The sequence below is a fragment of the Xiphias gladius genome, chromosome 3 (genome assembly GCF_016859285.1).
Source record: "Xiphias gladius isolate SHS-SW01 ecotype Sanya breed wild chromosome 3, ASM1685928v1, whole genome shotgun sequence".
NCBI lineage: Eukaryota > Metazoa > Chordata > Actinopteri > Istiophoriformes > Xiphiidae > Xiphias > Xiphias gladius.
In genome coordinates, this window is record NC_053402.1 from 1,166,635 (window position 1) to 1,184,386 (window position 17,752).

A 17,752-nucleotide genomic window follows, 5' to 3' on the forward strand; every position below is an offset into this window, starting at 1 on the left:
CTGACCTGGCCGGCAGGTAACACACTACGCATCCCAGCCAGATGTCCCCCTCAGGGACACCCACAAGCCAAAACATGAGCAGCTTGCATGTGGACAGACCACGTAGTAAAGACTATGCTAAGTCGTGAATTGTGTTCTATATCAAACAGCTACTAAATAACGGGCTGAGCTGCCGGAGACTCAGCGGGAGCAGGACATCGCTTTTAAAACCGGAGTCATTTTATTTCGCAATCAATGACCCGACTCACTCCACACGCTAGGTGGCGCTAGGCATATTTTCCTTTCCGTTTTTTAAGAAGGGTTCCGGTTCATGCGACACGGCGCTTCCAAGCGGCTGATTACCCAAACAGATCATGGCGGAGGACGGAGCACCGGGATCCGCCGAACGGGCACCGACAGCGGCCGAGAAACTGCCCCTCCGCCGCCGACAGGAGCTCGACTACTGGAGGAAAAACGCGGCGCGGCTCCGCAGCCGGAACCTGCTGACCGGCCTGGCCATCGGAGCGTTCGTGGTCGGGATGTGTATCCTTCACGGGCCTTCCTGGCCGGAGCACATCGGCTGTGTCCTTCACTCAGCAGCTGGCGCAGAGATGCGGGGACCTTTTCAAAAAAACTCTAATAATAGAAATCAAATCAAACACGAGCAGTCGGGCTGCGCTGGGCTCCGACCTGCGGGTACAGGGGCTCCTCCACGGTATCAACCGGGGAAACGAATTGACACAAGGGCCTTTTGTTGTCGTTTTGTACCATAAGATGTAGCGGGGCGGACAAAAAGCCCGAAAGACCAATGTAAGCGCAACAAGCACACCTGATAGGATGATATGTAATATTTAGAAACCCACTCCAGTTAGCAGCGTTAGAGTTAATATGAACAAGTCAGAGGCTGTGAGTGCAACATCTGTGGCACTGGCAGCTGTTTCCAGCATTAGTGGGCAGTGGTAGACGTGAACTCTCTGACAGTGTCACGGTCAACGCGGTGGACTACCTCGCCACTAACACTGTAGGCTGTGACTACGCTTCTGCCGGACACAGACACCTCAGAAATGGCATCTGCTGCCGTGAACAGCGAGCACAAAGCAAACTGGCTTCCCCATTCACTGAAGTACAGCAGGCGGAAATATTGGTCGTTGCATACACACACCGTCAAATGCTCTGTTTTTCCCCGGTCCAGGGGTAGGGACGTGACCCGCTCACATTAACGGATCAGTCGAAGCTCCACTTCAGCCAGCACCCTGTACTAATCACACACACATGCCCGGCTCCTCTTGGCCAAACTGACCTAACCACAGCCCACTAACTGACTAGAACAGTCCACACGAGCCAGTGCATTACCACAGGAGTTGTTCTGTGCTTGTTTCTGTAGCTTGGATTAAACCCAGCAGAAGAAGCTCAGATAACGGTCCCGTTAAATCCACTGTACGTGGTCAAGAGAGCGAGGAAGGCCTCGGTTTTCCGTGCCCGCTCGCTGAATACTGAACCTAGAGTTCAAAATATTTAGCTTGTATAGTGTGAAAATCACATTGTGGGAGACGAAGCTTAAAGCAGTAGGTAGGCAAAAAAGAAAAAAAATCTTGTGCATGTGATATTATAACTATCCATCACCAGCGTGCACCAAAGTATCCTCCACGAGGACAGTAATCCGTTATGTATATGTTATGTGTGAAATGTGGTACAAACAAGGACCTTATTGAGCTGCTGTTTAATGTTGATACTGATTTAAAAACAGCACTTTCAACTTTACTATGAACAACTGAGATTGAAAGTCATAATGATACAACTTGGTAACGGCCTTTGTAAGCGAGCACAACGCAGCTGTCGTGTCCTCTTAGTTTGATTTTAAAGGATAAGACTGGCATTGATCTGTGTTTTTTCTTATTGTCAACAAATCCCAGGAATAGACCAAAACCAGCATGCCAGTCCATACCTGCATACAGTCCCAAGTCCGTTCACACCTAGTAAGGACATAAATCTTTAAAGATGGGTCACAAATATACAGTTTTCAGCTAATGTTCACCTCTTGGGGACTGTTTTCAGCTACGGATGAATCCATCTGTAACGCAGAGAAAGAGTATTTGTGGCAGCAGGTCTGTGTGCGTGCTGAACTGAGTCCTAGCAAACCACAGTGTGTGTGCGTTCATGGCGATGAAGGAACGTGTGGAGCTGTGTGGCTCAGAGGAATCCGATACGTCGGGCTTTGGATGCACACGCGAGTTAGCTGGATCAGTTCATTGTTGGTTTGGGTCTTTTCATGGCGTTTGTCGACCATAAGAAAAATAGAGAATATCACCGGACCAAGAAAACCGCTTTATTTTCACTTATAAAAGTCCTTCTTTTCAAAATAAAGAAAAATAATAAAGCCAACTTCAAACTAATACATAAAAAAATGAACCTACTTTTTTGTCAGGATGAGATTTGCGTCCTCGCTCTGGGGTTTTTGGCAAGAGTTGAATTTGTTCACCGTCTCTCCCGCCTTACTAAACACTACTTCATACACTGTAGATGTGCTGTGAGGGTCGTCCGCATCAGCGTGGTTCACCCCGAACACGTGCTACGGGTGTGGCACTTTTTTCGATGATTATCCATGTGGCCTGTTCTTTGTGTTTGTTTTCTTTTCTCCCAGTCCAAGAATGAAATTTGCACCCGACAGAGTAAACGAGGTAAATGTTTTAAATGTTATCGTGTTTTCCTTTAACCTGTAGCTGTCCAGTTAGCTACACCATCGTGTCCGTCAAACAGGAGAGAATCACGGAGGAGCTGGACGAGGAAGCCAGGATCCACATCTTCAGAGGGCCACGGACCGGTGCCAACTCCTGAACACTAACTCTCCTCGACTCACTGCTCTCTGGCCCCTCACCGCGGCATCCGACTGTAGGGGGACATCACACTGAGTCGTGTCAGCTGGGCTTCTCATACCCCTCGCCACTGCCATTCATATTAGGACATTACAGAGGTTTTGATTGTTTCTTTTCTGTTGATTTCTGAGCTTAGCCGCAACATGCGGCGGAAAAACCAGTAACGTTTATCTACAGGTCCGTGATTGCCAGATAAATTCCTAATAGTTTCCGAGACATTTCCTTAATTTTCCGGGGAAAAAGAGACAGCGTTCAGCCGAGCCGTTTCCAGTGAATTAAGTAAATTGACTACGAGCATAGCCTAGAAAGTCACTCCGTCAGTGCACCGCAGGACAGCCAAACATCAAAAAATATGAAATTTGTCTACAGACAAGCAGTCAATTCAGTATGTATAGAGAATAAAGTTTTCCAATATTCTATGAATAATAAATGTGTATTATTATTGATTTGCTCGGCTTGAAATTGAAAGTTGTTTTCAGGGAACGTTTAGAAAATGATTAATGACAAATAGTAATATTACAGTGTTTCTATAAGTGCTTTACAAGGACAAAATAAAAAATAAATGAAAAAACCTACATTGTACATGTTGTATATAAATTACAGTCCCATGCAAAAAACCCGCATTACTGAAAAACTTTGTATCGAAACATTCGTAAATCTTGCCATTTAATGTCATCTCACGTGTCAGCAAAAATACAGTATGTACCTGAAGTCACCTCAGTTGAGCCATTAAACAGCTCTTATTGAACTATATGACATCTCCCGATTATTTCTCACTTCCGCTCTCAGTCTAATCTGATAGAGATAACGGGAAAGTAACATTCTAACATTTAAAATGTCACTGCTGCTTGGTGGATTATATGTGCTGTGAGATGGATTAGAGCCTGCCCAAGTGACAAGGAAGCCGCGCTCAGTAAGTGTGCGAGTACGAGATTGTCCACATTCCAGTTGTTTATGTTCCAGAAAAGTGAAATAGACTATAGTTGAGGAACTTGCAGGGGCTTGAATCTTCTGTGAGCTGAGAAACTCCAACACTCTGCCTGTCGACCAATGGTGAAACTTGATCACTCGATCAGTCAGTCAGCGACGGACATTCGCGTTTCTAGGGCTGGCCGCCAAAAACACAGATTAATGGCGGTGTCATCCTGTAACCTCAAACTAAGAAGACACAAAGGCTGCTGTGTAGTTACTCACAAAGGCCGATATATAGTTATATTATTATGACTTTCAATTTCAGCTGAAAATGTTACAGCAAAACGGCGCCTTTTTAGAAAGGAGAATATCAACTTTCAGCTCTGTTTATCACATTGTAGACAGACTGGTACCATGATAGTGGACTGGGTCACTATCATGGAGGCATTGAGCGAGATTCGCTGCGCTTGACATTATTCTCATCGTGAGCGGTACTCTGGCGCCCTCTGGTGGCAAAGTGTTATAATGCGGTTATTAAATGTACTGAACCACACTACGTTGCATGCACTGTTTTCAATTTCAAACAAAATACAGTTGTCAGTTATAGATACCTTCATCCCAATATGTGGGTTTTCAAAAATTACACAATGTTCAAGCTCCACTTCTGAAAGAATTTAAAATTTACTTGCTGTGCTTAAAGTATGATGTTATTTTGTTTGTGATGTTGTTTTGATGTTTTATTTTTCATCTGACTTGGGGGCAGTTTGCAGTTAATTCCATTTAAAAGGTGCATAGTACCCAAAAGCATTCCCACCAAAACTAGTGCACACATCTGGAATATCTAAGGGTAAATCATTATTAGACTATGTATTGTAGTTACAAGATATGAATTTAAAAGAGATGTGATGTAGTTTGGAAGCTGTGGCGGTAAGGCTTCATAGATGAATATCACGACGTGATTGGTCCGTGAGGTCCAGTGTGATGATATAAAGGGTTCACCTGCTGCAACTGTGATGGGGCCGCGTGACAGCGCAGAATATCTCTGTGGTCAAGTACAAGCATAAAAGAGGCCTGAACTATAGTTTTACGATTTTGAAATGACAAAGAGCCTTTAGTCCTGTAAAGCGACTGTAATTTATTTTGAGTCAAACGTTGAATATGACCGTGAAACGACAGACTGATGTACCTGCCTACCAGGTATGCGTTTAAAACGAGTCTATGATCAAGAAGTGCCAATTGAGAGACGTCAGAGGGAGTCTGGAGGTGAGCTAGAGGCTGGATTGGAGTAGATGTGTAATTTAAATAGTAACAAACCAAGGACAGACCCCTGTGCCATGATTGTTTTGTTTTTTTGTAGTACACCCATTTTAAAATTATTAAACTCCTGTTTAATGTTGTTTTTTAATCACTAACTAGTGTGTAAGGCACTGGCTGACAAATAGCGGTCTATCTTCAAGAAAAATTTCTTTTAGTTCCATAAATAAAATGTTATTTCATGTACAGTTAGGTGTTGTGTAAGTATTTGGACAGCGACACAATTTTCGTCATGTTGCCTCTGTACACCACAACAGTGGATCTGAAACGAAGCCATCAAGATGTGATTGAAGTGGAGACTTTCAGCTGTAATTCAAGGGGTTTAGCAAAAATATCACATTATACATAGTCCCTCATTTTCAGAGGCTCAAAAGTAATTGGACAATTGACTGACAATCAGTTTCATGGCCAGCTGTGGCCTGTTCCCTCGTTATTTCATGACGTATTAAGCAAATAAAAGGTCTGCAGTTGATTCCAAGTGTTGAATTTGCATTTGGTAGCTGCTCATGGGAACTCTCAATATGCGGTCCCAAGGGGTGTCAGGATGGCGTCAGCGACATCACCAAAGTAGACTTCCATCACCTTAGAAATATTGCTTTCTGTCTCATGAGTCAGACTCAGAAACACTTGTCCATACTTTTGTCACCAACAGAATATATTATTGAAACAGCGTTTTCACCGGTCTTCCTGTAAAACCCACCCAACGTCAGGAGCACAATTAAAATCTGGTGACAGAGCTTTCAGTGTTTATGCACCTAATGCAGGGAACATGCTACCTGCACTACCAACACTATCTTCTTAAAAAATAACCTTTTTCTATTTAATTTAGCTTGGAATTAGTTTCAACTAATAACTAGTTTTGTGCATGCTGTCTTTCTTTATGTCATAACTTTTTTTCTACTGTTGAGGAAAACCCTTGTTTACTGTCAAAGACTTGCAGAAGGATCCGATGAAGACAGGAACAAAAGTATCAGTACAGACTATAAGAAGAACATTAAGCAAACGAGGACTTCATGCCTGGAAACCTCGCTGCACTCCATTCTCGACAGAAAAGCAAATAAAAAGTCAACTTGAATATGCAAGAAAAAATTTGGATTGGCCTGTAGAGTTCTAGGAGTCTGTTTTATGGACTGATGAGACTCAACAGGACCTGTCTGGACCCAAGAAGGGAAAGGCCTATCACAAGAGGAACACCGTCCCAACAGCAAAGCACAGAGGTGGGTCCATCCTGTTGAGTGGGTATTTTGGTGCTGCAGGAACTGGTAAACTTGACTGTGTGACTGGCATCATGGATTTTGTGAAATAGCAGGCCATTTTCTAAGGAGAATGTGCTGCCCTCATTGCGTAAAGAAATTGGCTAAAATTCCAAAAGAGAGTGCGTCAGAAGCTTGTGAGAAACTACCAGGCAAGTTTATCAGAGGTCATAAATGTCAAAGGATGCTTGACAAAATATTGACTCTGGGATTTGAATATTTGTGCTTATGGGCCTTTAGGGAGGAATTTTTATTCATATTTAGTAATATTATAAACAAGACAAAAAAGAGAGTGTGAAGTACAATATTAGACAGAAGTTAATATTTAATTAGAGTCATCACATACAGCTTTAAATATGCTCTTAAAGCTGCATTAATAATTTTTGGCCACTCGAGGGCAGTGCAACAAGCTGTAAACACAACATGAACTTAGAAAACAGTTGCTTATTCACACATCCAGCAGACATACAGTAACAACATGATCTTTCATGCTGAGTCTTGTTTCTGACATCTGGAGAATGAGAGTCCAGTATTGACTCTCCTATTAGTTCTGGTTTTGGTCTCCACCAGCTCCTGCGGGGAATCTCTGGCTCTTTAGCTGCTAAATGTTCGACTGTGTTCACCAGCTGTTCTCTGACTGGCTCTGTCTTCTGTTTGTTGCTGAACAGGTAGTGGACAGTGGCTTTAGAGCTTCTTCACCTAAAACACATCATTTGTTCACTGTAAAAGGGATTTCTAACATCGAAATTTTGAAGCAAAATCATTTCAGTTGGTGTGATCCGAGGATCTGCTCAAGGAGGCAAAATGAATCTGCATTATTAGCTGTGTTGCTCTTAATTACTTTTATGTAACCCCCTCTGTTGAAGTAAAAACTGTTCCACAAAAGAGCCGTGGTTTGCGGACAGGTAGGAGTCGATGGTACAAAGATGTCTTTTGAATGAACCTGTCCTGCTGGTGACTGAGCCAATCTAATGAGCCATCAAGCTTGTTAGCTTTGAGAGAACTATTTTCCCTCTTCAGTAACTTCGTATTGAACCATCGGTGTGCAGTGGTGAACAAAATGCCAGGGGGTAGAGAGCCGTGGAGAGAAGCTCCAGGAGCCAGTGTGACTTATCGGTTAGCTCGCCAGCTACAGCAGTTCATCATTGTCCCCGTGAGATGTCACTGTCACTAAGCCTCTGGCCTCCACCTATTGCCTGTGGATGAGCGAATGTCATTGTGGTCTGACTACTGCAAACTGTAACACTGAGCAGAGATCAGAGATTTGAGAGAGGACAAATGAGTATTATGATGTGTTTATGTTTATAGTAGCATGTACTCAGATACATTTATTGAGCACAGAATAGATAATAAGAATAAGAATAAGAATAGTACACACTGAGAGCCAAGGTTTCTACAACTCCTGAGAAGAGAATGGCGTGTTAGCAGTTGAAAACAGAACTAGTAAAGGTTGAAAAACAACAACTAAAAATATTTGTACTACAACTTCCCACTGCTGCAGTTTTTCCTGCGACAACTAATCAAATCACCCTATTCCTTGAAACCATTTACTGTTTTTCTTTGTCTTCCTTTTCCTCTGCAAGTCTAATATTTAAGAGGAGGAAAAACATGTTTATACTAACCAATAAAAACTAAGTAATGACTCCTTTTTTTAAACTCAGAAAAGAAGCGATGTACACACCCGTCGGGATCGTTATGTCCTTCATACATATAAAGGCACGTGAAAAGGATTGTGTACACTCCTGCCAGTGTGGAGCATTTGGGCAGACTGAAATGTTTCTGAAACTAAACACTTATAAAATGTAGTTTGCAGATGCTAAACACAACTAAGATGTGATTAATGAGTAAAGGGAACCAGCCGCTCCAAATGGGCCCGTAGGTCCAGTGACAGATTCCATGGATGTTGCAAGCCAGGATGTTGTAATAATTGATTAGCAGTACCCAGTTTTAATTGATAAAACTGGGTACTGCTAAGCCACCCTGGTCTTTAGGAAGTGAAGATTTGATTTTTCATACATCGAGAGTTCTTGCCCCATAGCCTTGCAAAACAAATGCTTCCTAATAAGAATAGAAGGCTGGGAAAGATACAAGAACTATGGAAAAGTTGGTGTTGAGATCAGATTCACAGAGTAGAGTCTTTAGTTCGCACTTTGTCGGTACATGGGAAGACAGTCAGAGAAGGCGAACAATATCTACAGGGCCGGGCAAAAGGCAAGGTCATAAAACTAAGCAAGGATGACAGGAAACCGGAAAGACTAGCACTGGGAATAAACGCCTGGAACGCTTGTTACAAAGAACAAAGACAAACTGGCACAGAGACTAAATACTGTAGGAGAGGGGAGACAATGAGACACAGGTGCAACACATGAGGGCTGGGCAGCGGGAGGACAGGAGGGCAGTCAATACTTCTTTATACTTTTTATCTATTCAGTAATATATTTTGAGTAGTTATAGTACCTAAAGAACTATTTCAGATGAGTCGCAAAATGTCTTCATTGAAAAACACAGCTATCAAACTACATTAATATTCTGTTGTTAGAGATAATTGTAAGGTCGTTGGTTTGATCCCCGGCTCCTCCGGGCTGCATGTTGAAGTGTCCTCGGGGACGATACCGAACCCCGCGTTGCCCCTGACCGTGAATGGGTGAATGTGGCAGCAGTGTGAAGCGCTTTGAGTGTTTGAAAAGACTCGAGAAGCGCTCCGTAAGTGCAGTACAGTTCCTGGTCCGTGTGTGATTATTTGACCCTGAGGAAGACAGGTCACTATGCACTGGTCTCGTTTTTAAGCACTGTTTTGTATGAACAGTCTTTATTGAACTGTACTCTAATGAAGCAGTGTGCCTTGAATATTTTATGGGAGTCCGTGCACTTTCTATACATTGAATGTAACAATTTGTCCATAAGTTTTCATCCAAGTGCAGCAGCAACTTTGCTCTCTGCCTCCTTATTGCAACGCGCGCACACACATGCACACAAACATTATGTCAGGGAACAAGACAAGGTGACATATCTGTTTATCAAATACACTGTTCATGGAGGTATTCAAATGAGTGGACATTTAATGAGACTTTCAACTAGAAGATGAATCCTAATAACTTTGGTGACCTCTTGGCTTCTCCTCTAGCACCCCCAGCAAGTCAAAGTGTTTTTTCTTATCCAGTGACATATCTCAACATCTGCTAGACAGATTGGAAGACAATTTGGTACGGACATTCGTGGTTTCTAGATCGCGTATCCTCATGAAGCTCCGGCATAAGTTTGGTAAAGAGGACCTTTCCTCACGTTTTGCCTTTATTCCTCCAAGGGGGACTGACAGTTTAATGTAAATGAGAAAACCTATTATAGTTTTTAAATTCCGTAAACTTATTATTTAAATCATGAAGAAAAACAAATAATTCAGACAATGAAAAGCAGACAAGGAAAAAAAAGAAAAGTGAAATTTGCAACCAAAGCTGCAGTTGAGTAATCGTTTATCCTCTTACTATTATAGAAAGGGTTGATTTCTCTTACTGGGTTGTTTGCTGCTCTAAGTGTTAAGTTTCCTCCTTTGCTCTCATTCCTCAGGTTTGCTCTCGGTTCAGTTTTCTCTGCTGACCCGGTTTTGACGTGGGGGCGGGCTTAGTGCCCATAGGCCACCTTGCAAGTGATTGACAGCAGATTGACGGCCCACTCCGTATGTTTTAGCTGGTCTGTCTGGGTTGTTGGGGCTACTACTTTTTTTACTACTTTTTTGCTACGGCTTGAGATATTTTTGTTCCATTTCCTGGGATTAATTTCCCCTACTGTTTTGTTAAATATCACTTTTTGAACACGTACTCCGGCCTGCCAGCCTGCTGTTGCAACATTCCTTAGGAGGTTTCCAGTGCCCAAATACCATAGTCTGCCCTTTTTATATGAGGTGGCGGCACAACAGCAAGCTCATAGCTAAGAAGCAGGAACTTCAATCAGGAGGAGAATCGGTGAAGGAGTACCTTGCTGCTGCAGAGCTCCTAGCACAGGACAAAGTAAAATGGTTCCAAAGTGTCAGTTGGTCTGGAAGATGTGGCACAAGATAGTGAAAACAGTGGAGGACACTGCAAGACATTTCTAGTTTTCCTCCCTGGTCTGCACTGAAACAGACATAACAAATACCCCCCAACGAGCCCATTTTGTTCCTCAGACTACTGCTGAGCTTGACACGGGGCAAGAACGTCCGTCATTGCAAGCCATGGGCGGCACGACCAAAGGTGAGGATTTGTGTGAGCAAGTTGGTTTTGCGGTGAACAAATTTGAACTACCACGTGAAAATTAAAGTGGCGTTGCCACAGATGGCGCCCCAGCCATGGCTGGCCTGCAAAAGGCATTAAGTGCATCGGTCCAAAAGATGAGTCGTCTCAGTCTCGCTCCAAGTGATCTGTTTGTATGCCGTGGTATCATACATGGAGAGAATCTGTGTGCTCATTCCCTGAAGCTCAGCATTGTAACGGCGACTGTCGTTTCCACTATAAATTTCACCAAAAGCAGAGGGCTAAGCAGCCGCCAGTTCAAGGATCAAGGAGCTCAGTTCCGTTGGCATTTTCCAGCCAGTGCTCTAACATCACAATACTACAAAGCTAGCAGATCTGGATGGAATCGAATGGAAAGCTGTGAAAGCACAGGAAAGCCTGTTTCTGTTTGTAGTTTGCTGTAGAGAAACAGTACAGGGACATCTGTGGCTCCATCGCACCACGCCACCATAGTTTTGGTCATTTGCAGGACTCGGCCGGAGCAGCGGAAGTTGTTATACATATTGTCCCGACATGAGCGGCCTTTCACTTCCTAGGTGGCCTATGGGCACTAAGCCCACCCCCATGTCAACAACGGCGAGAAAAGAGAACTGAACCGAGAACAACGCAGAGGACGGACAGCAAAAGAGGGAAAGACTCGTAAAACGGCGAAAGAAGGGAAATCAGCCATTTTAGACAATTAGTGGATAAATGATTACATGACTGCAGCTTTGGTTGCAAGTGTCAGTTTTCTTGTTTTACACTTATTGAATAATTTTTCCTGCTTAGTTTCAGGTTCACATTTGTGATTCAGATAATACATTTGCAGAATTAATCTTTATTCTATTTATGAGTTGTTGTTGTTTTTTTAAGTTAAGCTGGACTTGATTTGTAGTTCAGACCTATTGCGCAACCCACCACCTCCCTATCACCACCGTCATTTTTTGGTTAAACCAGAATGTCTGTCTTTTTCTACATGTACCAAATACAGAAGATGTAACATGTCACTGTGGAGGATTCTGAGTCATTTAAAGGAAGCTCTGATGGAGTTAACGAGTCCTTTTTTTTTTTTTTTAAATGAGTAACGCCTCACTACATTGTTGTTTTTGGCAGATCTGGTCCTCCGTAGTTTGCCAAATGCGCCCCATAACAAGTGCCATGACATAACGCTTCTACAAAGGACCTGTCACCCAGTTGCCGAGCTCCGCTTTGTGTATTCGCTGGGATTTACCAGATGACTGAGGAGCCAGGAGGAGAGCGGGACAGACGATGGGTGGGTGGCTTGTGAGCTGGTGAATGTCAGAGCTGGCAGTGTCTGCCTATCCAACTTGATTTTGCACATTCTTGTCACTTGGCATCAGAGTGTATCTGAGCTTTGGCGGCCGCAGTCAGTCTGTGACATGAGTATTCACAAACTTGACTGAGAACCATCATTAGCAGGGAACCAAGCTGGCTGGCTTCCCTGCTGCCATTGCCTAAGGTGAGCGCTGCTATGGAAACAGGTCTGGCAAGCTGGATAGAGCCAGGCACTAACGCTCTTGTTGTTACCAACTGGGGGTTTTGTAGGTAATAAAAGTAACAATAACATTTTTGACTGTTAATTATACCTGTGGTGTAAATTGTTGACTAGACAGTAATTGGTTTCAGATCATTTCAGTGCAGCAACAAACTTACTTGATGTCAAAACAGTGAGGAGTTTGTTCCCTTGATTTATTTATTTTTATATCAAGTAAAGTTGTCTTCGAACTGTTCTTGCCTGTCCTTTTTGTAGAGAAATTATATTTTTAAGCTCACACATCAATAGCAGAGTGTAAAGCTTCTCTTTTATAAGTAGGTCTGGTCTTCAGTGTTACTGAAGGAGGAACAGTGTTAGCAGAAAAATGTGGTCAAAGGTTAACATACTTATTATGAACTGTCTGGTTCATCTTTGATTATTGATACATCATTTACAGCAATGCATCCTTTATCTAGGCTGTATCACATTGTTGCTTTTGTGAGTTCCAAGTTCAGTGATAAAGCTTATACAAGCTTTTCCAAAACACTTGGGATAGATTTTAAAAGTGCAAAAAATGTGGTGTTTTGGTCCGCCCCCCCCCCAAAAAGTATTGAAATAAAAACAATCCCTTTAACATTTAAAGGGTTATTTCAGTCAAAGTACAGAAAAAGAAATCAGTTCAAGTGAAAACGGGTTGCATCCATTAAATGACGTGACTGACATTTGAGTGCACTAGTGGGAGAATTACTATTAAACACAGTTAACATTTATGAGCAGAGATGAAATTAGCACTTTTTCATACTCGTTCCCATTTTGTGGTTCTAAAATGTGGTTATACTCTTATACTCGGTGTCTTTTTTTTTTTTTTTTGGTATCAATCAGGTACCAATAAAATAATTGACATTTAAAAAGGAACTAATAAAGAGCAAGACCAGGGGGAGCAAGATAGGAACAATTCTGAATTTCAGAGGAAAGAAATAAAATCTTTTATTTTCCAACTTTTGTATGTTTATCTACGTTGAAGTACAAGTAGGAACCAGTATTTGTTTGTACCTTGTTCATACACCAAAATTATGCTGTAAAGTGTGAGCTATATAATAACGTTTTCCTTAGTTCAACTCTCCGGAAACAGTATAACGACTGGTTTGCTGAGACTAAGTAGTGTCTGCTCCTCTCCCGATAAAGGCTCTTGTTTGCTGACTGATTTTCAGTATTGGTGTTGGTGGAGTTTTAGTGATTTTACATAAACGGGTTCAAGGTATAAGCTAGAACTCCGACCACCTGATACCAAACAAGTACATAAAGTAAATAATCATTAAGAAAACAGGGACCCCGTCACCTGTCATGTACTAATCCACCTCACTGCTCACCAGCTCCATCAGTTGCTTCACATTATAGACAATGCTCAAGAATTCACTTGTAACTGCAGGTATATGGAAATCCTCCTGTGGAAAACATGATGCGGAAGATCTGCATCCTCGTCCTGCTGCTGCTGCTCCTTCCTCCTGTGTGTGGACGGTTGCTAGGCCTGAGATCTGACAACATTTTTACTTTACACGAACACTTGCAAGACGTCCTGGTCACCATCGGAAGTGAAGAAGAGAATCGGCACTTTGTCAGCGGCTTTGGCTGGATCGGTTTGTCCCGAGAGGATTCTAATGGTCCAGAGGAAAAGGGAGAGTCCACTTCACCGGCTGGCACACACTTAGTGGCGGTAAGCAGGGTGAGCATGTCTTGAGTTAAGCATGTCGAGGCTTTTAGAGTAACTTGTTAAATGGTTTTGTCGATCGAACCTGATCATTTTTATCGTGCCACGTTCATGTATGTGCTATCCACTCAGTGATTTTTTTTTTTCATTTTATCATAGTTTTCAAAGAAAATTATATAACGCACAGAAATATGAATCGAATAATGCTAATGGTAGGTGAGCACGAGCGAGAGAGAGCAGATCTGTTCAGCCAGAATTTGAAAATGACTGGATTTGCTGAGGAGAGCCAGTCTGTCGTTTTACTTCAGGGCAGAGTGACATGGACGCTGTGTCTTTCCTGTTAACCTCAACAGATTAAAGCAACATCTGTAACCATGGTCACTGTACACACAGAGATGGCAACAGCTGTCGCCTCAAAACGCTTAGAACCTGAAAATTTAAAACGCATGACCACAAAGAGCCGAACATTTTACTGAGGGAATCTAGACTGGAAGGTCTTCAGTCGGTGTTGACCAAAACTCACAAATCACAGGACTAACATTTCCCTAAAAATGATACATTGTCAACTAAGTCTAAATCAAAGTCTTGTTTCAAAAATCAAAATGCTAGAATTAGCTGCTTGGAGCCCATTATTTTTCTCCAAGAGCAGTCCCCATTTCATTTCATTCTGCTTCATAACACAACTACAGTCGAGGAAGTGTGTCGCTCGGTTAACGCCCAATAAAATGCATGTTGAGCAGCAGGTGAAATGGAGAGTTTGGAACCGTAGTGTGACCTGTTCGTTAACCTAGCATATCGTCTTCGTCTGCTCCTCCAGTTGCTCACAGTTTCTGCAGTTAGTTCCTTTACTGTAGTGATGTTATATCAAGCTGTGTTGTTGATAATAGTTTGACTTAATCCACATTGAAGGCACCTGGAATTTAGGAATTACAAGTCAATACACTAAGATATGGCAATTTTACATTCTGACTGTTTATACTATTAAGATTCATGATTAGTTGACGGTACCTAATTGGAAAACTTGTAACCAAGGATATCTTACATAAATGTCTTAGATCACGTTCTGTGGCAGCGTGGTGAAGAACGGCCCCACACTGTTCGGGATAAGGGACTGCAAGCAGAGGAAGAACTCCCCCTCCGTTTCATGACACTTTGTACCTTTCTCCCCTACATTTATATTGTGCTGTGTATTAATCCTCGGGGTCCAGTATCCTTCCATTCAAAAGGAGCTGTGCAGCACCGTCACCAGGACTGGTCCACTCTTCTGTGGGATCCCCCTTCACCGGTTGGGCCATGGTCCCGAACGCCTCCAACCTGGCCCCTTCTTCCTCCCTCCGTCATGTGCCTGGTCAACCAACCCAGAGCCCGCCTGGCCGATCACGTGGTGCGATAAAAGTCGCCTGGAGCCAACACTGCTGCAGCTGGGATTTAACCTGAGCAGGCTGCCTCTTTGTTTCGCCTTAACTTGAGCTTCCTGTCTAGAAACGGCTAGTGTTAACTTTGATTTAAGGAAATGTTGGTGACCCGTTGAGTCACCGTGTTACTCATTTAGCTGCTCTGGGACTGGGCAGGGTTTTTGGATTCTTTTTCTTTGACACATTCAGTGAGGCATTAGACACAGGAACGATCTGTATAGTGCAGTAGGTATAGGGCTGGCTGCCTGTTCTGTGTTTTTGTTTTAACAGGTGAGAGTGGCGTAGTCGGTCAGGTTTTGTTTTGCCAGCCAAATAGCTGTGATCCTGCCTTGGCAGAGGGTGCTCTCTAGTTATATTTGCTTTCCTGGATTTCCCTCCACCCACAGCTGTTGCCTCAGCTCTCTACCTTGGTCACTTCGTACTTGAGGTTAAGTTTGTAAACCTAATAATTGTCCTAAACAATAAATGTCATGAGATGCCTGATTACACGAGTGTTAGTGCCAGTAACACTTTTCAGTGCAGAGCTTTTCATTTTGCTACAGTGATCTTTTAGTTCTGAAAGGCACACGTCCATTTCCTAAATTAACGGTCTTAGCCTAGTCTCAGAAATTCCACCATTGTAGATGATTGAGAAACCGGAGAACCATTGTTTCTAAACGGTGGTAACAATGAGTGGCAACTTTGACAAAGCACTTCCATTCCTTTAGTCCTTCCTGCTCCTTCCTGGAAGCAAAGTTATCGAAGCTCTTGAATCTTGTTTGTATTTTGTTGGAAGGCTTCTTTTGGCCGTTTTGAGCTGCTTTGTGCTTCAAACTTTCAGATGTTTCCACCATTTAAACAGTGTGCAGTGTGTTCAGAAACACACTGAGAAAAGATTATGAAGTTTTGCAACATTGGAAACATTACATGGCAAATACTCTTGGACGGAAGCAGTTACTTGACATTCAGCTTTCAACTTTTAATTGGGATGTGCATGAATCCACTTCTACATATAGTTTAAAGTCAGTAAAATGAGATTATTTCCATGTGAAGCTGCTTTTGTTGTCCATATGTCTGCTTAACAATAAACACCAACAAATGTTGTCCCGAATTGTGACATAATTGTTTGGGCTGTGGCCTTAAAACAGTGAAAACGCTCATCACCTCTCTCCCCAGCTCAGAGCAGGGTGAGTTGGTTTGTCAGGGCAGCCGTGCCGGAACCACACGGTAACCTTCTGACGTGGCCGCCAGGGGGCGACGGGATGCCTCATTCGGATGAGACGCGCTTTTCTTCTGTGGAGGTTTCATCAGCTGCAGATTCAGGACAGCCCTTTTGTGTTTGAGATCAATAAAATTCCATCCACTGATATCACTGGAAAATCACTGCAATGCCTTTGTGTAGGGGCTGCTTTCGAAACCTTTGCCTTGGGATTCTAAAGGGGGTGTAAAAATGTGCCCATTTAAAGCCTGGTTCTTGAAAAATAATGGACCACATTATTAAAAGTTACACTGATTATTTAGTGTAGTAAAAGAATACCAAATACACAACTTTAAACGTCCTAATATGAAATGTCAAATGTTACTGGTAACTCCAAACAGCCTGCAACCATGGACGGAATATGAGACACAGACGAATCCTCGCCGACCCCTCTTCCACAAGACCACGACACCCAGACTGAAAGCGAGCTTGTTTTGTATCAGTGTCGTTTTGCGTCTCTCTGTCGCGGTCTGATTGCCTTTCCAATCCAGTCACTTCACACACAGGCTCTGACACTAATAAGCCAAGCAGCCCTTGACTCTGGTTGGGGGGGTGGGGGCACCAGGGGTTTCCCAGTCAGATTCCAGGAGGGCTTGTGCCAGCGCCGGACACCACTCTAGCCACGCCTCTGCCTGAATTTGTGTTTGGATTCATCAATATCTGGGGAGAGATGAGCATTTCTGCCACATGGGACTTAGAGTAGAGAAGAGGAAGAGCGGAAAGTCTACGTGAGCCTGAAAAAGGAACATGGAAATAACACCAGGCCTGTGTGTGTGTATGTCTGTGTGTGCTGCTGTGTGCCCCCGTGCATGTGCCGTTTTTTTTGGTTTGGATGTAAAATAAAACTAGAAAGACAGAGCTAAGAGTTAAAACTCATCCCCGTGCCTAAAACCATGTTACTGAAAGTAGACTTTTCTGCCCGTGTCATTACTGCAGCATGGAATTACATGAGGCTGGTCTGGCGTTGGATGGGTTTAGACGGCTGAGGTCAACAACACATCCAGCCAGCTGAGCTGATTGGTCAGAGTCTGGCCCACACTGTGCCGAGGGCTCCCATAATGCACGGTGCTTGCTTTCTGTGGTGACCGGGCTGCTAGTTAGACAACGCTGCTGCTTTCTGCTTCACGACTGAAGAAAACAGTACACGTGTATCACCAACGGGGCTCAGCAGTAATCCACTAGAGGGAGCTTTACACTGAGATGAAAAAAGAGATCCAGCTGCAAGACCCAACCTTAAGGACACACCCAGTCTGAGACAGGCCCACTTGGTCTGTCCCTGTCTTTAAAGTCCAAACAACTGCACATGAACAATAGAAAACACA

General features: G+C 43.2%; 1 protein-coding gene across 1 annotated transcript; it reads left to right on the plus strand.

Annotated features, from left to right (window-relative positions):
* Nucleotides 1–305: 305 nt before the first annotated feature.
* LOC120788481 (cytochrome c oxidase assembly factor 3 homolog, mitochondrial) lies at nt 306–3,605 on the plus strand. The gene is made up of 2 exons (XM_040124356.1): nt 306–522; nt 2,708–3,605. The coding sequence occupies exons 1-2, from the start codon at nt 354–356 to the stop codon at nt 2,812–2,814; spliced, it is 276 nt and encodes a 91-aa protein (XP_039980290.1). The 5' UTR covers nt 306–353; the 3' UTR covers nt 2,815–3,605.
* The last annotated feature ends 14,147 nt before the right edge of the window (nt 3,606–17,752 follow it).